At 34.8% G+C, this 11,914-nt stretch overlaps 1 protein-coding gene across 5 annotated transcripts in view; it reads right to left on the bottom strand.

Annotated features, from left to right (window-relative positions):
• Positions 1 to 947: 947 nt before the first annotated feature.
• The window catches only part of LOC105114580 (THO complex subunit 2-like), a 28,697-nt gene continuing 17,730 nt past the window's right edge, over positions 948 to 11,914 (bottom strand). For 2 of the 5 annotated variants that reach the window (XM_011011157.1, XM_011011158.1), the window contains exons 20-32: positions 11,576 to 11,672; positions 9,369 to 9,497; positions 8,427 to 8,530; positions 7,385 to 7,565; positions 6,998 to 7,179; positions 6,251 to 6,857; positions 5,889 to 5,993; positions 4,893 to 5,048; positions 4,719 to 4,799; positions 4,183 to 4,647; positions 2,756 to 3,886; positions 1,652 to 1,974; positions 948 to 1,311 (exon numbers count right to left, since the gene is read on the bottom strand). In XM_011011157.1, coding sequence (XP_011009459.1) covers positions 1,242 to 1,311; positions 1,652 to 1,974; positions 2,756 to 3,886; positions 4,183 to 4,647; positions 4,719 to 4,799; positions 4,893 to 5,048; positions 5,889 to 5,993; positions 6,251 to 6,857; positions 6,998 to 7,179; positions 7,385 to 7,565; positions 8,427 to 8,530; positions 9,369 to 9,497; positions 11,576 to 11,672 — 3,631 coding nt within the window. In that variant the 3' untranslated portion in view covers positions 948 to 1,241. The remainder of the gene's footprint in view (positions 1,312 to 1,651; positions 1,975 to 2,755; positions 3,887 to 4,182; positions 4,648 to 4,718; positions 4,800 to 4,892; positions 5,049 to 5,888; positions 5,994 to 6,250; positions 6,858 to 6,997; positions 7,180 to 7,384; positions 7,566 to 8,426; positions 8,531 to 9,368; positions 9,498 to 11,575; positions 11,673 to 11,914) is intronic. The other 3 variants (XR_840166.1, XR_840167.1, XM_011011159.1) reach the window with 3 other exon arrangements.

Raw genomic sequence — 11,914 nt, 5'->3', positions numbered from 1 at the left:
ATTTTAATCCTTTGGGAATAAAATAAACATCCAATCCTTTACTTCTCATCCATCCTTTTTTAATTCTTCTAAACAAAATACACTTTAAACTACTTAATTAGTAAAATTAAAGATCACAATGGATACCTGTTAGTTGAATATTTTTATATTCATACATAAAAATTTTAAATATTCATAAATTATTCATTATGTTTGAGTGTATTTTATCTACTATTATATATACGTGAGTGCACGTGTTTTATGTCAATACTAAGATATATATAAATCATAATATATTAAAAAAAATCTAAATATTCTATGGTATATTTTGAAGTATTCATACACTACCCATTAAAAATTAAAAATTTAAATATCCATTATCTAACTATTATACATGATTCATTTAAAAATTTGTGTCCACATATATATTGTATTTAAAAAAATTTCATTTATCCATGAAAAGAGTCAAGCCTAGCGTTTCAGATTAAATTATCATCCTTGTGATATGATGAATCAAGCTCATTTAGAGCGGCTAATTTTAGTCTCTTATACATTGTTAATCAGCAGTCATCGTATGGGATGTGAAAACATTTTTTTATAAAAGATGGGTCAATCTTTAATCTTCGGGATGCAGCCTCATCCCTTTATATTTAAGAAAAAAGATAGAAGACCCAAAGGGCATTACTAAAGACGCATGTCAGAACAAACAATAAGCTCAAATTGGTGGCACAAGGAAATGAGGAATAGAGGCAATTGTGATTACCGTTGCATCTCGTAATTGAAAAAAGGAACCGTTTTACCAAGCAAAGCTACATAGCACGAAATGAACAGAGTCCATTCGTGTCCCTCGGTATTCATGAAATATAGAGTTCTTACCTTACTGTTTATTTTTTACCAATTACAACAGCAGCCCCCTTGTTATACTTCAGCATATTGGATTCATCAGCTAAACATTAACAGGCATAGCATAGGAGGCAAGATATATCTCAAAATTTATCTTTACACTTAATTTAGGAGAGAATTAGTCAATCGCACTGTACTACATAGCTCAGATTCTACAATAGCATACAAAAATGGCATAAATCCAACTTGCCATTTCCAGGACCTGTTGTTGAACAAGCAAAAATCTAGCACTGTAATTTATAATCTGGTAGAATTAAATGGATGAAAGAAATGAAAGAATAAGAATAGGAACTCACACAATCAAGCACACCCCTTTTAGGAATCCATCAGATAACACATCTCAAGCTATGACCCATCAATTACTTGCGATGCCTCCGCTTTTGTTCAGCTCTCTGCCTCTTGTCCTCATCCCATTCCCGATCATACATACTAAATTCTGATCAAGGACTTGCAATATACAACAAAGATCTTCAGAGAAATAGTAAAGCATGCCTTGTATATGCATCACGAGTTAGCATCACAGAAACACTAATGAACTACATGTCCACAAGCCAGTATAACAGAACCTACATATTTTGGGAGAAAGCGAAATGCTAGGTACAGCATATTGCTGAAAATTACCCCTTTCACATATAACAATTTGCAGCAGATAGAACAGGGATGTGGACAATTTAACTGAGTTGTAGATCATTTAATTGAATATACACAATGATGGCATGCATATTGGCCCACAAATTATTTATTACTAAAGAAAGGATTTTAAGGATACGGATCAGTGTCACGGCGGCCCATCTTGACAACTACATCTTTACCATGAATCCTCATGAGAGGTTCCTCCAAGTAACTTGCACGCTGATTCATGGCCCCCTTCCGATCTCCCCTCTCCCTACCATCATATGAATGTGACATGCCAATACCAAGGGGTGGAGGTGGTGGGGCAACAGGAGAATATTCACCAGCTTCCCCCGTCGGCAGATGATCTCTTTTAAGTTTTCGTCTCTTAGCAGTTGCACTGGAGTCCATTTCCTCCTTCGGAAGGTTGGTTTTCTCTCTCTCTCTCTCCCTCTCCCTCTCTCTTTCCCTCTCTTCCACCTACAAATAGCAACTCAGAGATATAAGCAAAAAAACTCTTTGAAACACAGAGACCAATATGGGAATAACAGCATCCAGTTCTTAAAAAATAAAATGGGCCATCATCTCTTTTTTATATATATATCGAGCCTCTTTTTTTTTAAATTATTTCATTTTTATATGGTATTACATCAAAATTGACAGTTGCAGTTCACTACTTACAATGTCAATCATTTCACACTCCGACCCACAAATTCATGGTGTCATGAATGAAGCAGAAGTAGGATTGTATAAATTCCTGGGGCGAAACGCTTGCTTGTTTAAGCATGAAGTTCAAGTGAAATTGTGACGTGTAAAACAGTTCACTTTTACACATTCATGCTTGCGTCCATATAACCTCAAGCATAGTCCATTACTCAGTATGCCAAAACATGGGAGGATCAATAGCATCTGACTGCAGCAAATAAATTATGTGGGTGGCAAATAAAATGAAGCTACCATCACAAAGGATGTTAATCACTGCATTTATTATAATTCAAGTTAAGCTGAAGGGAGCAAGCAACACTAAGAACTTATGAAAACAAAAGCACAAATGTCAGATATACAAGTATTTCTTGTCCTCTGTTAAATGAAGTTACAATGCCTAGATATGATAAACTCGATTCAACAGTTTCATGTTCAGTGCAATCTGGCATACATGCTACATACATGTGTGTGTGTGTTACCAGTCCCTCATTAAGTTTAGAATGACAAGTTCATTAAAAATCATAATGGATTCAACAAGCAAGCAGCTAATGCATACCTTGTTTGACAGCCCCTCTCGCTCTTCTCGCTTTCTCTCACGAACATCATCCTCTTTTCTTCGTTTTCCATCATCCTGTGAAACCAAGGAATTTTCTTCTGATCGTCTTCGTTCTTTCTCATCATGCCTAGGAGAAAGCCTCTGAACATGTCTGGTAGTTCCAAACCTTCTGTCAGCATCTTCATCTCTTCTACCAGAAGTAACTGATTGGGGAACCATATGAGGAGGTAAAGGTGGTGGCGGAGGCAAGTTTTGCCCATGAAAACGATCATCAACCTGAGATTTTTCTGCAGAGGTATCATTGTACCGTAATTTGCTTCTGTCATCTTTGGCTTTGTCAGCTAGTCTTTCAAAACTCCTATCAGCGACCCTATCCTGCCCTCTCTCAACCGAAAGCTCTCTTCCGTATCTTTCCATTGATTTATCTCTTGATCTGTCAACTAAACTATCATCTCCACGGGATTTATCAGGACGCTCTGATCTTTCCCTATGGTCCCTGTCATATCTATCATTACCTTTATCTTTTGACCTATCCAACGGTTTATCTACGCTCCTATATAGATTCTGTTCATCATTTCCCACTTTATCAAGATCCGCAGATCGAGTATCAGTGGACCTCTCTCTTTCAGAGAATTTAATTTCACCCTCTAAATCTCTCAATTCGACATCCCCTTTTTGCCGTTTACTTAATCTGTCAGGTTCTTCAGTTGGACTTGCTCTCTTTTGCAATTTATCACTAGACTTTGCAGCAGCAACAGAGTTATCATGCCTAGGAGAATGAACAAGTCGAGAAGGTGGCTTCTGCACATCAGCAACTTCAGTTGCTTCATCTTTTAGCATAGGTTTGTTACCTCCACTATCTGGCTTTGATTCTACACCATAAGAATCAGAAGTTCTTGTAAACATAGTAGAGACTTTTTCAGACACTGAAAGAGCATTACCATTCGATGTGAGCGCAGAAGAAACATTAGAAGCACCCCCTTGTCTTCCCTCTGATAAATGAACCTGGATTTCTTTGTCACTTGTGGATGAGGATAGAGTTCGGCCAACACCTTTTCCAGATTTATTGTCATCTTTCACAACATCTTGTTTTGGTGTTTTAGACACTGGCCGCTTTGTGGAAACTTTCAACTGCCAATAAAGAGGAAAACAAATCAACCAAAGGTAGACTACACTAAATCCTTTCAAGGATGTTAAGAAATAATACATATCTTACGAATCCCAAATTTCAGAATCACTACCTCATGTCTGTTTCAACCAACAAAACAGAAAAAAGTATCGTTTCTTTTTTCTTTCCCTCAATACAATAATTAAAAGGAACGATTCCATCTACCACTATTTAATAAGTAGATGAGAAATAATGAATGTTTAAAATTGCCTGCATTGACATTAGATAAAACTGTCCACATGCACCATCTAGACAATACCTCAGACTCCACCAAGTTCTTTGCAGCAACTCTGACAGTGCTATCCTCCAATGTTCTATTTGTGGAGTCATCCATCCCCTTTTGATTTTCTGCTGATCTTGATGCACCTATAGGAACAACAGCTGAGGAAACAGCTGACTGAGCATTTGACCCATTGGTTGATGAACCACCTTTTGATTTCTGATGTCCTAGATCAGATTTCAAATGTGAGATATTTTCTGTTCTATCTGACCTCCCATCAGCATGTTTTGCTCTGGATATCAGATCTCTGTTTGAATTCCCAGGATCTCCATGTTGGCTTCCAGTTACAAGTGCTCTTCCATCAGCAGGTTCGCCTTGAGAAACATTAAGGGCAGAACTATTTTGTGCTGCTGCTACATTTCCAGATAAAGACTTTGATGCAGCAGATGGAGGCTTTATGTCAAGATAACCCATGCCAAATTCTTCATCTGTAACCCATGAAGGCTGCAAATGACAATAATTTTTTAAAATACATATAACAAGAGCAGCTAAATTCACTTGTGAATCTCACCAACCTTTCTAGCAGCCAAAGCTGCAGCAACACCTGTAGCCAAAACCTTGAGATCCTCCCTTTCATCACTTTTGATTCTAGTTACCTGTACAGAATTTGAGGGAAAGAAAACTAAAGTTATGGTACTGAAAGAAGTAACTTGAGATAAATAAAGGTCACCTTTCTTGACATCTCTTACTCGTTTTTCAAGGTTAATACCACTCCTTTTAGTTACTGGAAAAACACCGGAAATTTTTGTCAACAAAATAAGAGCATTTCGAATTTCCATGTACTCAGATGATTCCAGACACTGAATCAATAGCCGAGACATTCTCTGACTCCATTTCCAGTGTACCTATCACCAAAAGAGCAGATAAAATGAGTAAACAATTGGCGCTGACAAAATCTCAATTAAGGTATAAAAGAAAACACATATTATCAGGTTTCAACAGGTGATTACATAAATCTCAAATTTCTGTGCCTTAAAAAAATTATGAATACACTGACTAAAACACTTGAACTCGGACAAAGGAAAATGAAAATAAAAGAAAAGAATAAACAAGAAATGCATGAACGTAAGACAAAGCCAGCAAAATAAAAAAGTAAGATGCAGCACAGGGTCAGGTAAATAAAAGAGAATGATCTTCAATGTAATATATCAATGGAGATAATATAATTTCTACGGTGAGCTTTCCAGGAGACTACTTATAGCTTGAACTCATTCTGCTTTGGATTTGCAACAAGAATCAATAACGTTTACAAGACCTTATGCACTTAAAACCTTTTAGATTTTTAACTAATACCACAGGTTAGCACTAGTGAATACTCAAAGATGACTTCAGGATTTCCCAAGCATAACTAGTTTCAATATGGGGATCCTTGTATAAACATAAGTCCCCAATTTAACACGTCCAGCTATAAAGAAAAGTAGGACCAATATGCACAGTATAAGAAGCACATAAAAGGCTGAGGAGTAACAGCTATCATTTCTTCTCCAATTGGAAAGACACATTATGTAGATGAATAGAATTGAATGTAGAACAATAGATGGATAAAATAAAAATAGAAACAGACAGAACCAACACCTTATGCAAACTCATCATGAACATGAAGAAACTATTCAGAAAGAGATTTCAATTTATGAAAATGACAACTACTTAGAAAAAAATATACAACTTCAATCACAAGAACTAACCTTAATGAACTGACCATATGTAACCCGTTGGCTATTTGGGAATCTATAATACACTGCAAATCCAGGCATATTTCCACACTCACGTTCATATATAGTTTCATCACTCTGGCCACAAAGAATTGCAATAGAAAAAAGGAGAGCATTAGGTTAGGAGGGCCAGGAAAAGGAAAGACAAATAAATGCTTAATTCAATTAAATACAAGTGCTAAATTCAAACAAACACACTTGTGTAAGCACATATATGATTTACTTCAGTGAAAAAATCTCTTTTTTTTATAACTTCATGAAAAAAAAAAAAACTCAAAATAATGAAAGGAAAAATAAACCTGAATAACAAAAAGTGACAACGAAAATGTCAATACCTTCCAGTAGTAAGCGATCTTGAGTGTTTCATACAAAAACCTCCCAAGTCTACCTGCTTCATATTCAGTACAGCAGCATATCATAGGTTGTAGTGTTTTACATATCAGAACATCGATGTGGTTTACAGTGTTGAAAAATGGTGTGCCAAGTGAATGAAGAGTATGTACAAACATGGCACAATAAACAGCATCTGGCATGCTGAAAGTACAACGGGGAAAAATACAGCGCTGAAGGAACTCCATGTTGATTTTCAAAGTATCAGGACAAGAAGTCAGCCAGTTGTCCTTTTCACGAGATAGTCGTCTACGAACAGAAGAAACATTTTCTTCATGTTTATGGAGCTCACTAGTCAGACGATCGAGAGATTCTTGAATCCTTTCCTTCTCTTTCTTCCTTTTAGTAATTGCTGAACTAGAATTATCAGAAAGCTCTTCCAGAGCTTTAAGAGCAGCTTGCTGCTTGGCAATTTCAGACTCGTAACGGTTTCTAGGGACATATAGATCATAAAGTGTGAGTCCCCAGAAAGTGGCATAGAGATCAGGTGACAGACTATTCCAGGCTTTTGAAGGCAACATGGTTTTCACAGTCTCAAGAAGATCTGACCACCTGCATAAGATTGATAAATGATCACTTCTTTACAATAAAAGCAACTTTCTTTGTAAAATCGCTCATTATCAAATAAGAACAAGAATCACATGCCAAGAAATCTACCAAGGCAAAAAAAAATTAAAAGACAAGATTATTACATTACAGTCTTATGGAGAGAGCCAAGATCCAGAATCACTCTGCCAGAATATTCTCTAGCTTCAGGCTCCAGGTTTGCACTTGTAGTAGTTACTGTTTCATTGCTGTCTAACGGCCAGAAAACCTCTAAACTACCCTCACACTTGAAGAGTCTCATGACTGGGCGGTATATTAAAAATGCAACCTAAAATGCAGAGAAAAATGACAGATTTAAAGTTATGTTCAAGCATGAGGTTTCATAAAAACTAAATTAAAAATGCACAGCAAACAACTCTTTCAAGGTAATTTAGAAATGATAAAGCAGACATAGTAGGAGAAATTGATCAACAAAATAGAGAATTTAGGAGCTCAAGCAACACACACAAACACACAGAAGGGGGAGGACAGACCTCAGGATCAAGATGATACAGGTGGACAAGATCATCAAGAGAGGGAATCAACTGAGCATATGCAGAGGGTGGTGTCACAGCACCACAGAGGAATTCCACGTATTGAAGAAGAGTTCCATGACACCTATCAAACTGCTCACTGACCATTTTAATGTAAGGAGCATCTGCATTTATGACAACCCTGGAGGAAAAAATTATGAAGTCAGCAGTCCAACCAGCACCAGGTAGGTACATCTACTGAGGTATTTGACCAATCTATCAGCATAAAAATATTGGAAGCACAGAATAGATAAGGATTGTTTGTGACCTTAGGGTGGAAGGAAAAAAAAAAACAGTAATCAGAAATTTCAAGGATCCTGGCATCAAGTCAAGGAGTTTAGTATATAGGACATTGAAAAACAAGTGGAAAACAGGAAACGAAATTTCAAATTAAAGATCCTGGACTCAAATCCAAAACTGTTGTGTGGCTCCTTTACAATGTCAATGACATAGTCTATTTCATGGGGGAAACATGACTGTTATTAAACATGCCTTTACAATAGTTCTCAAATCAGAAAACAACAGCATAGCTGTGAGGACAACCTCACAAAGAACATGTCAAAAGCTAAGACAGACACCCAAACAGGACTACAAATATAAATAGCAAAATTACTCAAGAATTAAAACAGTCAAAGAGAGAATTAAATTAGAAAAAGCACCAAATTGTATAAACATTGATGACTATACACAGAAACAATCAGAGATATACAACCATCTCAGACATGCACGCAAGAATATTTAGAGACATGTTGCACTTGATGGAAACAGATTTTCATATAAAGAGGCTAAATTCAAAATCATCCATGCTGAAAAGAAAGGCAAAAATTTTTTTTTTTTTAATAGATCAAAGAAAGCAAAAGGGTAAATGTCAATGTAGGCAAAATCAAAAAACCAAAACATCCATAGCAACTTATAGATACTTCCATGCTTCCTTTTCAGAAAATATTATTGGGAAGAATATCTATTAAATTAAGCAATTATCAAATAAAGTTCTACTCCTTACACAGATCGATGTTGAGCAATAAGTAACAAAAGGGGTATTGCTAGCTTTGGTTCATCCTTAGGAAGCAAGGAGTCTCGTAGCCTGTTAGTAGATTTGAACAACGCCTGCAGAGGGAATAAATTAGAACCTGACTTGTTAGTCAGCATGACATCTTGAAATTAACTCAGGGAATGGCTGAGGTGTAAAAGCAAAATCTCAGATCACAGTCAAGACTTCCATCCTTTGTAATAACAATATCATGTTCAAGTAGCTTGCAGATAAATGCTCAAGTTCAGCAATTGTAGGAAATGTAAACCAAATCATAAGCATGGTACACTATCAACAGGAATATAAAGAGGGAGCACAGGCCCATGAGGGAACCCTAGGATACCTAGCTTAATCTGATAGCATATAGTTGCTCTTTGAGCAAATTTAGGTGACAGAAGAATCTGTATTTTGAGCAACAACAAATAGAGTCTGCAGGAAAAAGATAAAAAAATCCTACATCATTTCCAAAAAGATCTTGTATTTCCAAAAACTATATGGTAAACCTTAAAATAGTAAGTTTCACATGTTGGGCTGGGCTTGCCGCAACTGGGTTAATCAAATCACCAGGTCACAGGAAACGATCAACATCATTCACTTTTGTTTGTCAAAAACATAAATGTTCCCAGATATAGATGAAGATTACATCAATCTCAAACTAGAGGCACTGATTACAAGAATCAACTACACTTCTGCTTGACTAAAATTTAAATATTTCCAGATGATATAAGACAAAGTAGATGTACCCTTCATTAATATAAATCTAATTGAAAACAAAAAACACATGATTCATGATCCCCACCCCCACCCCCCAGGAAGAAAAAAAACCATTAATATACTCAGATATGTGCCTCCATTGAAATTATCAACTACTTGAAACATAACTGGCTAAAATTGCTTGGAAGGGAGCATTGAGACCTTGTTATTCCTTGTTACTCCAAAAGAAGTAGCTTGATACCGAAGTGTCTCACTCCCAGCCATGGCATCCAACTGTTCCTCTGTTAAGTTTTCTGTGTATTGAACGTTTGCCATTTGTTGAACAAGCTCCTGACAAAATCACAAGCTCCACTGTTAACAGACAACTCGATTGTCTAGATAGAAGTTGCTACTATATTGACCTTCACTCCACCGCAGGTCGGACCCATTTCTTTTTTTAATGTAAAAAAAATATTAAAAGCACAGAAATTTTTTTAAATGTGTTATTAAACTTGACTAAGTGGGTTAATTTTCAAACCTCCTAACTTTGTTCTTTACTTAACTCAAATTTTTAATTAAATCATATGGCAGCAAGCTCAACTTAAATCAATTGATTTTATAGGTCCAAATGAAACCTTGATGATCAATAAAAACATGACTTAACTTAAAAAAACTTTAAGATGATATTTTAAAAAAAATATTAAGCCAACGACAGATTGGATCGACCTCGGTCCCCATACGACCCGAGTCATGGATTTTATTGGGTTTAATAACATTTTTGTATAAACCTTTTTTATTTAATTATATGATAAAAATAGACACTTCTTTGAAACAATTCTCCCTATAGAAAGCAAACAAAATCCATAATGCAGGCTATTTCTTAACCAATCTAATATTAAATAATGAAATTAAAAATAGTTAAAAAACCAAAAACAAAATATAAAAAAACATAACCTATTGGTGGGTAAACTTGTTAAGCCTGTGAATCAAGTAAGTCAGGCTAATACACCAAACCTGTGAACAAGGTTATGGACTCTATTGGGATTATTATTTGTTTTTTTTTTCAAAACTATATTTTTATTTAACTATATAATAAAAAAAATAGACGATTATGAAATAAAACACCAACTCAATACCGAGATTTTTTTTAAGTTATGATGACTTCATAAAAGGATGAAACTGGATTCCCAATTAACCCAGTATCTATGGATGGGAAAAAAAAACAAGTTAAAAAAAGTTAAACTTGGCAGACCCACGAATCAAGTCAACCAGCCAAACTTGTGAATAGATCCATGGACTTTATAAAATTTAATAACATGACTTCTCTGAAACTATTTTTCTTTTTTAACTATATGAGAAAAAATAGACAATAAAAAAATCAAATTCAATTAAAAAAACACCCCGCCAAACTCGTAAACCAGGGCAACCGAGTTACCATGGCAAACCTGCAAACCATGCTAACCTTAAAAAAAGATAAAAATTGACAAAAACAAGTTTAAAAAAAAAATCATAACAAAAATAAAAAAAAGAAAAAGAAAAAGAAAAAAGAAAGAAAGCAAAACACTATGGATTACTATTGTCATTCACAATGCAATGTCTATTGATGAACAATAATTTTTTCACACCCTTTAATTTATGTAACTTTAAAATGTTTAATAAAATGATTTTTCTCAAAAAAAAATTAACTATATGAGACAAAAATAGACTATAAAAAAATCAAGTTTAATTAAAAAAAAAGACAACCCACCTAACTCGTAAACAAGAGCAACCTGGGTCACCTTGACAAACCCATAAACCATGCTAATCTCATATTTAGACAAAATAAAAAGAATAACATTTGACAAAAACAATTTTGAAAAAATCATAACAAAAAGAAAAACGAAAAGGATAAGGAAAAGGAAAAGGGAAAAAAACCGTGTGTTCAAGCAGCCAAAAAAAATATAGGAGGAAACTATAACAATCCACAGTGTTTGTGAGGAAAGCTACGGTGCTTTCCCCACATGCTTTAGTTTATGTTAATATGTGTCATTTTATAAATTTTAATAACATGATTTTTCTCTAAAACTATTTTTTTTTAGTATATGAGAAAAAAATTAGACTATAAAAAAACCAAGTCAATTAAAAAAAAAACCACCAAACCCATAAGCTAGGACAACCTGAGTTATCTTGACAAACTCACAAACCACGCTAACCTCATAAAAAAAAAAAAGAACAAAATTTGACAAATAATTTAGAAAAAAAATCATAAAAAAACAAAAAAAAGAATAGGAAAAGGAAAAAAATTCATCTGTTCAAGCAGCAGCAAAAAAAAAAAAGGGAGACACTAGCAATCCACAATATTTTGTGATGAAAGCTATAGTACTTTCCCCACATGCTTAAGTTTATGTTAATAATTAATAAAGTTCAAAACTTCTAGATCTGAATGATACCTGCAGAAGAACAAGCTCAATCCCCTGGCCCTTTTTCAACTGGTTCACCAAATACTGGAAAAGGCCTCTCAATTCCATAGACGGGTACTTCTTACACCTGGGAATAAACAAAACTCTCTTCATTCAATTTCAAGTCATCAATAAGAAAAAAAAAATGTGGTAGTTCTTTACATGAAGTTAGAAGTTCATCAACAATATAATTTATATTACTATGAAAAAATAATTCCATCATCAGTAGATCTCAAGAGAGGAAATGATGGGTGTTTCATCAAATGACTACGAAAACACCAGAACTTCATAACAAATTATGAACAAATACAGAAATTATGCATCATACAA

The sequence above is a fragment of the Populus euphratica genome, unplaced genomic scaffold (genome assembly GCF_000495115.2).
Source record: "Populus euphratica unplaced genomic scaffold, PopEup_1.0 scaffold548.1, whole genome shotgun sequence".
Lineage (NCBI taxonomy): Eukaryota > Viridiplantae > Streptophyta > Magnoliopsida > Malpighiales > Salicaceae > Populus > Populus euphratica.
This window is presented reverse-complemented; position numbering and strand designations above follow the sequence as displayed.